The sequence below is a fragment of the Abramis brama genome, assembly GCF_963993115.1.
Source record: "Abramis brama genome assembly, chromosome: 21".
Taxonomy (NCBI): domain Eukaryota; kingdom Metazoa; phylum Chordata; class Actinopteri; order Cypriniformes; family Leuciscidae; genus Abramis; species Abramis brama.
The window spans coordinates 24,908,143-24,921,232 of NC_139983.1; the positions used below are offsets into that span (position 1 = coordinate 24,908,143).

Below are 13,090 nucleotides of genomic sequence, written 5' to 3' on the forward strand. Positions count from 1 at the left end.
TTTGTTGCATAGCAACATTGTGTTAAGGACTGTGGAAGGATGCCACTTAATGAATTTGCTACCATTTTAATAAAACATTGCGTCCTTAATATTTTTAAATATGAAGTAGCCTACCAGTTTTATAAAAGCAAAAAATCACTCCATGCCTTGCTGTATTGTGATTAAAGCCATAGTTAAATGTGTTGCAATTATGACCTTGTAATGATGTCCTTTAGCCCTGTCTGTATTCTCAATGTGTACTTGGCCTCTCGTACCTTATTGTCTATTTCTACATGCTATATGTGCTTGTGTATTATTATTGTGTTCAGAAATCTATCCTTCTCTTTAAATCTGTGCTGGAATTTCAGCATCTTTTCTTGTCATGGAGCTGAATACTGTACATGTTTGCAAACCCCCAAACACACCTTGTATAAACTCAACTAGCCCTTAGAAGAAGCAAAGCAATTATCTTTCCAATCTGATTAATTAGAGAGATGGTATTTGGGTCTCAGTAGGTAGGCTAGATCTGCTGTTGATGCATCCAGTTCCCAATCATGATGCTGATGGTGATGCTGGGGATGAGTAGGAGGAGGGGGGATCACCATAGCAATAGTGACGTCATCCCCCTTGCTCTAATTGGAGGAAACCCCGTGGCTACAAGTCAGAGTCTACGGGTCAACCGAACTCCTTCGCGTCGGCCCGCCTCCATTCCCCGCGCTAAGCTGCTATTGGATGATCATTTGAAGAATAACGCGTTATAGTCGGGAAGCGCGGCGTCTGATTGGTTGACAGGCGGGATTAGCGACGTCCTACGGTAACACTTTCGATTGTCTTTCTCTACTACATTTTTTCCCTAACCATCCGAGCTCAAAGGCTATCAATCCGTTGGAGTCAACCGTTGATCGAGAGGTGAGATGCCATCTAATAGATTTAAGGTGTTATGTTTATTTATTATACAAGCTTAGTTTCTTAAATATAATTTATATTTTTGCAATAGACGGCGTAATCAGTATAACCTCGCTGCTCGGTTGAGAGGCAGGAGGGGCTGCCAAACTGCGTCCACATCGATCAGGGGAAAAAAATGTTGATTTGCTTATTACAATGTAGTAAACATTTATTTCCCTTTGATGTGCGATACTTGTAGTCGCAGATTGAATATTTGTTGTCCAAAAATATAACATGGATTGGACAAGATGAGACCCATCGCTGTTGAAGGCGGGTCGTCACATCGCTAACGTTACAATTGATTTTCTAAAAAAAAAAAATAATTATTTAGCGGATTTACATCAGCCTGAAGATGATTGACATAGAGATTTATTGGTAGTATAAATTAAAATTTATGTTGATATAATATGCATATCTGGCGGCTGAAATTGTCAAATAACGCCTTGTATAATGAGCAGTAACCTCATTGCTACGGAAATCAGGCTGGATTTCATTGATTCATATTGACTCGGTATGATTGTGATCGGTATATTGAACTGCGATGTCCTACTTTGTGTAACGTTACTTTAAATCGGGTCCACTTTGGAGATATGTATGGTATATGTATGATATTTTAGTGAACAGGGCAGGGCTATATGGATCACACTGACACAGATGTGTTAAGCCGCACACACACACACACCCTTCCCTTGTCTCCAAACCTAGTGAGCTGCCTATCTAGAGAGCATCTGTCGGAACGCGCCCAGAAATGCTGTCTGTTTTGATGGTCAGCTCACTTTTAAGACGCATCCATTAATCTCAGCTGAAATCCGTGTTTTTAGACCGTGTGTTGAGACTAAAAAGTGTAAGATTCACACGGAAGAGCATTGGTAGCGATTTTGGCTCATTTCAGTGATTTGAATCTTTTGAATCATTCACCAAAAAAGATTTGTTCACTGAGTCTTTCGAACAATTGCATTGTTTCGCCTGTAGGTGGCGAAAAAAATGGCGTGTTTTGACGTGGTATGAACGAGGAATTGAACTATTCTCTCAACCGATTCTGTTATTCAGTTATTGACTACAAGAGTTCATTGTTAGACATCCTTAGATCTCCTAACATGGACTTGTTCAGTAAAGGGTGTATTTGTTGATGATATTCTACACCTCTTGTACTCAAATGCTATTTGCTTGTGCTACAGCCAAAGCACTCGCACACTACAAAGGGGAGAGACTTCAGTGTATAGAAGTGAACAGAATGATTCGTTCACATAAATGATTCTCTAATCAATATATGGAGTGTGACTGTCATTATCTTTCCCCCTCAGCCTCTCCAGGGATTAAGCAGCGGTTCATTCCCCTCCTTTGATCAGTCGAGTGTCCCATAGACCTAGAAACACTCACAGACTTAAAGAAAAGCAGCAGGATGGACAGAACAGAGCTCATCCAGAAGGCGAAGCTGGCCGAGCAGGCCGAGCGCTACGACGATATGGCAGCCTGTATGAAGTTGGTGACTGAAGCTGGGTCCGAGCTGTCTAACGAGGAGAGAAACCTGCTATCCGTCGCCTATAAGAACGTGGTGGGTGCCCGGAGGTCTGCCTGGAGGGTCATCTCCAGCATCGAGCAGAAGACTGAAGGAAACGACAAGAAACTGCAGATGGTGAAGGAATACCGGGAGAAAGTGGAGTCCGAACTGCGAGACATCTGCAACGATGTGTTGGTGAGTATGCACGTCCATACAATGCAAAAACATAGTGTAACGTTTTTAGATAAAATAATTTGTGATATCAATGGATGAACAGTATGAAACGGAAATCCTATGCAAATGTCTGTAATAGGGCTCAAGTCTAGTTTATTTATAGAGCCCATTACAACTACGCTGTAGACCAAAGCACTGTACAGACAGTAAAATACAAATATAGAAAGAAAACTACAGAAAACATCATTAATCATTAGCCTGATTAATCGAAATAAATTACGATATGGCTCAGTGCGATTATCAAATTGCAAATTTATAGTTTAAATAATTAAATATATGTGCTGTGTGTTTTAGAGTGATATACATTTTAAACGAATCTCTACATTTCTTCTGAGTTTGGGTCACTTTATAACTTTATGTGCCAAAAATCTTCCCAAACTTGTAATGAGAAGTAGGCTACTTATAAAACGCCTGTTGTCAACAAATGAGAGGGCTCCTTCAAGGGCTCCTGGCAGTGTTTTGCCAAAATAACAGCTGATTTTTATTTATTTATTACATTTTAAACCAGAATTATCAGAAAAATCATGCAATTCCTTTAATCATGCAATTCAAATCAGTATACACATAATACAAAGATTCCATTGCTGCCATTTAGATTTATTTTTTACTTTTTTTTATTATTGTTTCACTTTAATCTTCAATGTTAAGTATATATTGCACAGCACACCAAAGACCAAAATAATGTACAATTTTGAATAGAATCTGTACTATTAAGTGGTATTTGCTGAATTAATCGCACAAGCAAAGTGCCGTTGTTCTGAATATTAGCACTGCTGCGATTCAGCCATAGACATATGCTATGTGTATATATCAGAATATGTGTTCCTCTGTAGACCACATATGTGCAATACACATAACATGGCAGAGAATATGTCCTCTTTTCTGATGGAACAGCAGCCCAGTTTTGGCTCTCGCTGGAGATGAGGGTGTCTATATTAAGGGGAGCATGCACAGTCTTGCACAAGGACAGTCACAGTCTCATTATTTTTATATCTAGCTTATGTAGTGATAAGTCCAATTAGAAGGTGTGCAGTTTGTATTTAATACCTTTTTGTAAAGCAAACCTCTTTTGATGTAACTGGCATGAAGTGAATGAGAAGTGTTTCCTGTTAGACACTTCCCACAGAGGGAAGTGTTTATTTATATAGTCAAATCATGTGCTTGGCTTTGTCTTTGCCTTATCCACAGAGAGATGAGATGATCAAAGGTCAGAGGTGGGTGTGTGTGTGAAGGTGCGTTCTGGTGCAGTTTAGTAACGCTGTCTGAATTGCTGTTGGGTAATAGTGATTTGTGCAGTTCCTCATTCTCAATGCTTGTGCTACTGGTGGAACAATTCAGCCTCATCCTCTCAGACACTTTGTTTCTTTAAATAAATACAATGTTTAACATTGCCTGAAGGAGGTTTGTTCTAAAAATGGAAGCTGTGGTTTATTTTCTCATAGCCTGTGCTGAAATGGTAGGACGAGGCTGCTATGGTGTATTAATAAAGAAGACCCTGACAACATGTAAGATATAGACAAATTAGCGGATTTTAGATAAAATATTGATAGATAAATATTAGATATTAGATAAATATTGGTCGATATTGGCTATTAATGTGTACATGCTTATTTCCTCTATTTTTACTCATCTAACGCTCTCTTAAAGTTAAACTTTTAAAACACAAATTATTTAATAACACATTTAAATGATAGCTTTAGCCAATCTAAAAATTAATAACCATGTTTCTTACTCTACTGAATGTTGTGATGGCTAAATTCACTTGTAGTTTTTACTGTTTTTTTTTTTTTATGCCCTTTTACGGAGTCTTGATTTTGTTTCTGGGATTTACTAGAATGTTTTTTCATGCTTGATTGTTCAAAAAATTCATTATTTTTCACATATTTTACATTATTACAGCTCCTCTCTCCACAGTCTAGTTGTACTCGTCACTTTTGATGAAGCCCCTCCTTCCGAAATACGAAATGTGCTGTGATTGGTTAGCTGGCGCAGTGTGTTGTGATTGGCAGCGCTTAGGGCGTGTTCGGGAATTGTCACGCCTCTTTATAACCGCTAGCTCTAATCCGATCTAAATATTAATGATGCCGTCAATTTCAAACCATTTTGAGCCCGATTCAGACCCTGACCATTTTAACTAACAATCGTGTTGAATGGATTTCAAGCACGATTTCACGATTTCAAAACTACATCAGTACTGATTAATGTTAGTTAACAGGCTAGCGGAGGCAAAGCTTTGCCCTTCGTTTACATCATAACTATCATAGCAACTAGTGGTCGACCGATATTGGTTTTTAGATAGCCGATGCCAATATCTTAGAGAGCAGGGTGGCCGATGGCCGAAATTAAGCCGATATATATTTATTTAAATTGATATTTAATAAATTCGAAATAAATTATTTGAAAATAATAATGGAATACTAAAGTTGCGATGAAACTGAAGTAGCGACAGATCCTTTCCTCTGTATTGTGATATACATTTAAGTGAAACAGATTGTCGGGAAAAAATGCAGAAGCAGGAATTTGGTTCGATCCATTTGTTGTTGATTTGATGGCGGCAGATCTGAATGCTTGCAGTTCATTGTAACAAAGGGGCGGGGTTTAAGCAGACTAAATGATTGGAGAAGTCAAGCATCCATCATCAGAGAGATGTCGTTTCGCTGGATTTTTGATTAAAAATGACGGAAAACGAAAAAAAGAAATATAAATGAATGAATGAATCCTTCACAATAAGCTCAATAACATGCATTTAATAAAATAGGGTGAATTTCCATTTTATGCCTACTTAAATATCAGCCATTTATCAATTATCTGCTATAACATGAAAATATTAACTTTTAATAGCTGTAAAAAAAATTGAAGATAGTGCTTCCACCAGAAAGCGAAAGTAGCCGGTCACTGTAGTTTCCTTCTAGTAAGTCAGTGGGGCTGTTATCAGTGTTTTTTCTGTAGTCCAGTCACAGTGGTGAATTGTGTTGGTGTAGTGAGTCATGGCCAGTTTCTGTGCATGGTTTAGTTCGAACTGGAGTTTGATTTCCCAGCTTGTCTTTGATGGCTAAGGGTGTGTGTCTGTGACTCATCTCACTGTTAAATCTGCTCTGGGATCAAGGTTGTTCCACACCCCCACCTGTCCAGACCGCCTGCCACATGCTGCCAGCTCTCATACTCACAGTAGGGAGAACTAGGCTCAATGAACAAGTGCCAAATGTTTCCAGCATTTATCATTGATTTATATTTGTTACAACATTAGGGGAATGTTTAAAAAGATGTTCACCTGTGTGTGTACATGATCAACAACTAAAAATATTTGGAGTCTGACAGTAATTATTCTGAAATGTATTGTTTAATCTGGTGAATTTGTAACAAGAAACATGTTGACTGTAGCTGGGATGGATTTAGAAACAACTTCTCAGAAAGAGTTTTAGATTCCTAACTGTCCAGCAAGTTACTGTTTCCACACTAAAGCACAGCGTGCTAAATGTTCACAGACAAGATGGCACTAAACCCCTCCCCTTTACAGCATCACCACTAAAAATATTAAAGTTTAACCAAAAAAGATAAGTTTACCTCAATTTTAAACCAGTCAGCTGTTTGGAAGACTAGTAGACCATCCTTAGTTCAAACTCACTGCAGTTCAAAAGTTGGAGTCAGTAAGATTTTTCCCAAGTCTTTTATGCTCACAAAGGCTGCATGTAAAAACAGTAATGTGAAATTTTATTACAAATTAAAATATTTTATATTTGAATATATTTAAAAAATGTAATTTATTTCTGTGATGGCTGTGATCTGAATTTTCAGCATTACTCCAGTCTTAAGTGTCACATGATGCTTCAGAAATATTCTAATACGTTGATTTGAGAAACATTGTTTCTCATGTTGAAACTGAGATACATTTTTTTCATGTATCTTTGATGAATGGAAAGTTTAAAAAAAAAACAGCATAGAAATATTTTGTAACCATGTCTTTTAATCAATTGCATTTAGTCTTTGCTGAATAAGTGTTTTTAATGTTTTTTCTTCCCAAAAAAAAATATAACAAGCCCAAATTTTTAACCAAATGTAAGTCCATACACATAAATTAGGGCTAACACAAAGTCTCAAAATGAGATTTTAAGTTTGGATGCTCAACTTTGTGCTATTTTGTGTACATCTGTTTGTAGTCTTTTCAAATGCTGTTATTTTAGGTCAGAAAAAGGATTCTAGTATAGCACTGACCTTGTTTCTCTGGATTGGTCATCAAGACTGCCATCTCTGTGCTGAGAGTCCTTGACAAGTGTGAAGAATGAAAAAAATGCTCTGGCAGGATTTCACCTCAGGCAAGCATGAAGAAACAGGCCCTCATGCCAGAGAATGTTTCTTATGCTTTTGGTTTTGTCTGCTTTGACATTTTAGGGTGCAGTTTGTACTCTTTAAAGCCCAAAAAAATTATTTGCATGCCTTTGGTTAGAGGGATAGTTCATAAAAAAAATTAAAAAAAATAAACTACTCATGTTGCTCTGCACCTGTATGACTTTTTCTTCGGTGGAACACTAAATAAGTTATGAAAAACTATACAATAGAAGTCAATGGGGTCCAAAATGTATGTCCAAAAACATGTTTACTTGTTACCACAGAATAAAGTCATTCAGGTTTGGCATGACATGAGCTAAATAATAAATGATGGCTAAATAAAAATAAATAACATAAATAAAAATGTTGGGTGTACTTTCCCTTTAATCACTAAGAGAGCAATGAAATGTTGGACTATCCTAAATTTAATCAAACCTCCTAGCAGTTCACTGTGTGCTGATCTGAAGCTGGGCTGATACGTTTCCTAATGATTTCTGTGTTGTAACAGTGTCTGTGAGGCACAGAAGTGTAGGAGGAAGCAGAGAAAAAATAAGCTCTCGTTGCATTTTCTGACCTGATCTTACCATAGCGTGGTAAGGAGTGGGTCATACCTCATGATGTTGTGTTGGCCTTTCTGTGGTAATCTGTCTCATCCTTGGTATGGTGGTTAATCTGGTATTTACCCGTGCCTTAAAGCTGTTGCTTTCACTGACACAGATTACTGCTGAAGCAGTCTTAGATGGATGGGAAGACCCAGCAGAAGGCTAGCCTCTGAGACTCAGATTAAGTTTAAATCTGGACTAAAATGAAGTTTGGAGTGAAATCCCTTAAAACTGTGGTAACGGCACTAACAGTAGGATGAGCTGATACTTAGCCTGTATTTGGTGGTTTGTGGACGTTTATTTGGGTCTTGGAGAAATGACATGAAGAAAGTGTCTAAACATGGTCTCTAGTTAAGCCTTCGTGCCTTTCCACCGGTTCATTTCTTTCATTTTCTTCTACAGGAGCTGCTGAATAAATATTTAATTGAGAATTCCACAACTCCCGAGAGCAAAGTCTTCTACCTGAAGATGAAGGGCGACTACTACAGATACCTTGCTGAAGTTGCCTCAGGAGATGACAAGAAAGGTAAGAATGCATGGCTGCTAGTTTTGTTGGTTTCGCAAACATGTTTGCATAAAATGTAGGACTGGACTTTCCTTGGTATGACGCAACTGGAAACATCGAAACAAGGGGAAGTTTGTCTCGTGTCTTGAGTCATCCGCTCAATACAAATGCTCATTTTCTTTCCTTTTTTTCTTACTTTCTTTAAATTTCATATATTTGTATTTTTTGGATGGCCTGATTTTAGGCTTCTTTTTGCAGCTTTGTAGGCCTGAACGGTAACGATTTTTTACTGTTGCCAACATTTTTACTGACCTCACCACAAAAACATATACAATTCATTTTTTTTTAGCAGTATATTTGTATGAGTAGGCTAAGTAAAAAAAAAAAAATAATTATACATATATATACACACACACATTTACAATATTTACAGTAGTATTTCATATATTAGCAATGTATTTTATGTGCAAGTACAATATTTTATAAAACATTTACAATATATGTAGTAGTATTTAATAAATTAGCAATGTTGTTTTAGTTAGTTAAAAAGGTAGAATTTATGCAGCTAACGTAACTCCATGAATTCATAATCACAGTTATGCTTAATATGCAAAATATTACAGATTTTATACTGATTTATAACTTTGAAGCCATTATGAATTGGTAAAAGCAGCACTGGCCTGAAACTTCATATTATTGTTGAGCCCTACTTTGACATTATTGTACCCAATATGCATTGCATGACTAACTATTTACTTTTTTTTTTTTTACAGCAACCATAGAAAACTCTCAGGATGCTTACCAGAAAGCATTTGATATAAGCAAGACAGAGATGCAGCCAACACACCCCATTCGTCTGGGTCTGGCCCTAAACTTTTCTGTCTTTTTCTACGAGATCCTTAACTCTCCAGAGAAGGCCTGCGCCCTTGCTAAACAGGTACGTTTCAAATTACAATGTTTGCTGTAAATTCATTACAGATGTGGACATTTTTTCATCTTTAACAATGTGTTTTTGTACAAATTTAGGCATTTGATGAGGCCATAGCAGAGCTTGATACGCTGAACGAAGAGTCTTACAAAGACAGCACTCTTATCATGCAGCTACTGAGAGACAACCTCACAGTAAGTAACAGCAAAGCTATTTTATTTCCTCACAGGTGATTCGATAGTGAGCGTAGAGGCATCGCAAACAGTTTTTAAAATGTATAGAGGCTTTGAAATTGCTTTTTTGGTTTGATAGAGTGGAGAAATAGCATAAAATGTAAAAACAGAGAGATGTGATTTAAGAGATCAGAAAAATCTCTCTGTTGACAATCATATAAACCGATCGAGTCTCTTCAGAAAATTTTGACTAAACCACTCAATTCATATAGATTAATTAAAGGACAAGTTCGGTATTTTACACTTAAAGCCCTGTTTTCAGATCGTTTCTGATGAAATAGAACGGTTAAGGTTGAAATTTGGACACATGCTGCTGGCCCGCCCCCCACCTCCACAATGGCTGCATAGGTGCACTGGAACAATCCTTCCTAAAACGCATTAAACTTTCGTTTACAAAGACGTGAAACTCACTTTTGCAGCGATTTTTGTGTGAGCATATCAGTGAACACCCCTGACCACTCGGTGAGTTTCACGTCTTTGTAAACGAAAGTTTAATGCGTTTTAGGAAGGATTGTTCCAGTGCACCTATGCAGCCATTGTGGAGGTGGGGGGGCGGGCCAGCAGCATGTGTCCAAAGTTCAATCTTAACCGTTCTATTTCATCAGAAACGGTCTGAAAACAGGGCTTTAAGTGTAAAATACCGAACTTGTCCTTTAATCTCTTTATGAACTCTTTGAAGTGTCAAAATGGTAGTTGCATAGACTGTCAGTGGAGGGACAGAAAGCTCTCAGATTTCATCAAAAAGATCTTCACTTGTGCTTCAAAAATGAACAAAAGTCTTACAGGTTTGGAACGACATGAGGGAGAGTAATTATTGACAGAATTTTAATTTTTGAAAGTTTTGCACTACAATCGGCTGCTTTTCATGCCGTTACATGAGGTTTTTCACAGTTAAATGAACAAGAACTATAGTAGTATATACCGTATTTTCCGGACTAGAAGTCGCTCCGGAGTATAAGTCGCATCAGTCAAAAAATGCGTCATGAAGAGGAAAAAAACATATATAAGTCGCACTGGACTATAAGTCGCATTTATTTAGAATTTTTTTTCAGAAAATCCAAGACCAAGAACAGACATTTAATCTGGAAAGGCAAGTTATTCAACTACACAGTAGCACACAGAACAACAGGCTGAGTAGGTGTCCGGTATGTTAACGCAACACATTAACAGTTATTCAGCTACACAATAGCATAAAGAACATATACCTGGGAGGCTGAATAGGCTAAATTAACATAAGCCAGCGAGTCTAACAAGCAAGTTACCAGTAAACAAGTTCACAAGCTCCCGCGATCTCATTCCACATCATTTTCTTCATCCTTGGTGTCGCTTCTGAACAACTCCGCCAACTAGAGCGCCCTCTCGCGGCTGTAGACGGTAATGTTTTCTCTTGGTTCATCTCAGTCTGAATTAATTTTGATATATAAGTCGCACTTGAATATAAGTCGCAGGACCAGCCAAACTATGAAAAAAAGTGCGACTTATAGTCTGGAAAATACGGTAAGTAATTCTAAAATAACATGGATTGTGTTCTGACCCTGGTATATAATTTTTTTTCTTCCACCAGTTATGGACATCTGACAACGCACCAGATGAGGGAGAAGCAGGCGAGGGAGGAGAGAACTAATCTACACACTCCTTCAGCAAAGAAAACAACCTTTTTACACATCTCCTTTCCTTTATCACTCCATGTCAGAATTCCTCCAGTAAAGATCAAACCCATGATTAATGAAGAGCTGTTTATGAAAAAACAAAATCATTTAGTCTTTTCACAAGTGCAGCTTTTGGACAAGAAAAGAAAGATATTTGGGGAGAAACCCTGTTCCTTAGTTTGTTTGTCTTGGCCTTCCATAATGTGCAGTTTCTGCTGTAGAAAAGTATGACTAGTGTCATTTTATACAAACATAATCTTAAAGTAATAGTTAACAGAAAATAAATTAATGAATAAATTAAAAATAAGGACATGCATTTCATCACAGCTAAGTCTGAGACTAAAAAGTAATTGCAGGGATATTAAAAGCATTTAGATAACTGTTGTCATATACACCTACTGTATCTTGTACTTTAACACTCTTACCTGTTTCACCTCAGCACTACCACAGGTTGTGCACTTCCACTGAAAGCGGTGGTCAGTCACGCTTTAGATAGTTCAATATGGAAATTTAACAAAAAAAAAAAACGACGTTTGTTGAAATGGCGTGCATTTCAGATTTTACTTGGAAATATTAGCATCTGCAGTGGTATGTAGTATCTGACGGTCCTCAGTTTATAAACTGTTTAATTATATATATTTACAGTTTTTCACTTGATTTTGGCCTGTTTAGTGTTCCCTTTGCTTTTTATGGAAATCAAAATCATCCATAGAAATTAAAACCATTTGTAAGATGACTTAGGGCATATTTTATTTTATTTGTTTAGTAATGCTATGTTAAAAGTGAAACTGTGTATTTAGCAGTACCCAACTAGCATGCAGACCAGTTCTGACACGATCTGTGGCACAATGTGGTAATATGGTCTTGATGGTTTGATTCACGTATTAATGGCCCACTATAGAAATTTATTTCACATAACGCATGTTAAGAACGATAGAAGACCAGAAACAAATATCTTTCTTCTGACTGCTTGCGTTGAATTTGTGTTGTTGGCAAATAACATTGCCTGTGTATGTCCAGAACACTGGAATGGGAATCAATGCCATATTGCCAATTTTAAAGTTCTGTTTAGTACTTTTCAATGCATTGTGCACAGGTGTGTGGTCGTCCAGAGAGTGTCATTATAGTTTGGACCACTATTACCTTGTTTCTCCTTTTTGTCTTTTTTTTATTGTGTATGTGATTTTTCTCTCTCTCTCTCTTAATTTCCCATGGATTTTAGTCTCACAAAAGCCTTGTGAAAATGTTTTATGCCCTATGTATGTTATGTAACATGCTTAAAAATTACATTTTATAAACCAATTTGCTGTCCTGTGTTGTTTTTTTACATTTGCTTCATCTTAAATAGTGGACAATCTTCACTTTGGAGAGTTATAATGGAGAATTGGACTACTTGGGCTGTATCTCCATAATTATTAGGTTTTGAGTCAAAAGTGTATTTACACGTGCTTTGCTTGTTCTGGGTTTGTATGTTGGTTTCAAACATGATTCAAAAATCCTCCACATAGATGACAGGCTGGACTGAACAAAGAACACAGAAGAGATCTATAGAAAGGGCCAGAGCCAACTCTACTTCTTGAGAAGATTCAGGTCCTTCAATGTCGATGCTAGTGTCCTGTGTTACGCTGTAGTGTGCTGGGGCACTGGGATTATAGCTGGAGATGCTGAATAAGCTTATTAAGAAGGCAGGCTTTGTCGTTGGAGAGGATCTGGATATTATTGAGGCTGTTGCAGAGAGGAGAATAATGTCCAAACTGCTGTCCATTACAAACAATACCTCACACCCCCTCCATGACATGCATGCTGGAATGAGAAGTACATTCAGCAATCGATTAATCCAGCCCTGGTGCATCAGAGACCGTTACAGGAGGTCATTTATGCTTACTGTTGTGAATTCATCTATCATCTATCACCCTTCACCCTATGAACTAGGTCTCTGCTCATCTCATAGCTGTACTTAATGCAGTAAATTCAAGGAATAGTGCAATTTATTACATTTTACTGTTTTTTTTTATACTTCAACAAATATGTGCAATAATTATTGTTTATTGGCACTGTTTTATAGGGTCTTGGTATAATTACGATATGCAATAATATATATTTTTAATTTATATAACTACTTGATTAATTTCTAAATGTGGGTTAAATTTATTTATTGCATGTGTATAGTATGTCGTTTTTATTTTTA

At 37.2% G+C, this 13,090-nt stretch overlaps 1 protein-coding gene across 2 annotated transcripts; it reads left to right on the top strand.

The window, feature by feature from the left end:
- The first annotated feature begins 748 nt into the window (after window positions 1-748).
- On the top strand, window positions 749-12,204 carry ywhaqb (tyrosine 3-monooxygenase/tryptophan 5-monooxygenase activation protein, theta polypeptide b). 2 transcript variants are annotated; one of them, XM_084096492.1, is made up of 6 exons: window positions 749-888; window positions 2,229-2,620; window positions 7,990-8,113; window positions 8,866-9,029; window positions 9,119-9,214; window positions 10,818-12,204. In XM_084096492.1, the coding sequence occupies exons 2-6, from the start codon at window positions 2,327-2,329 to the stop codon at window positions 10,875-10,877; spliced, it is 738 nt and encodes a 245-aa protein (XP_083952618.1). In that variant the 5' UTR covers window positions 749-888; window positions 2,229-2,326; the 3' UTR covers window positions 10,878-12,204. The 2 variants fall into 2 exon arrangements, with proteins under 2 accessions (XP_083952618.1, XP_083952619.1); XM_084096493.1 differs by having other exon boundaries at window positions 767-914.
- Window positions 12,205-13,090: the final 886 nt, after the last annotated feature.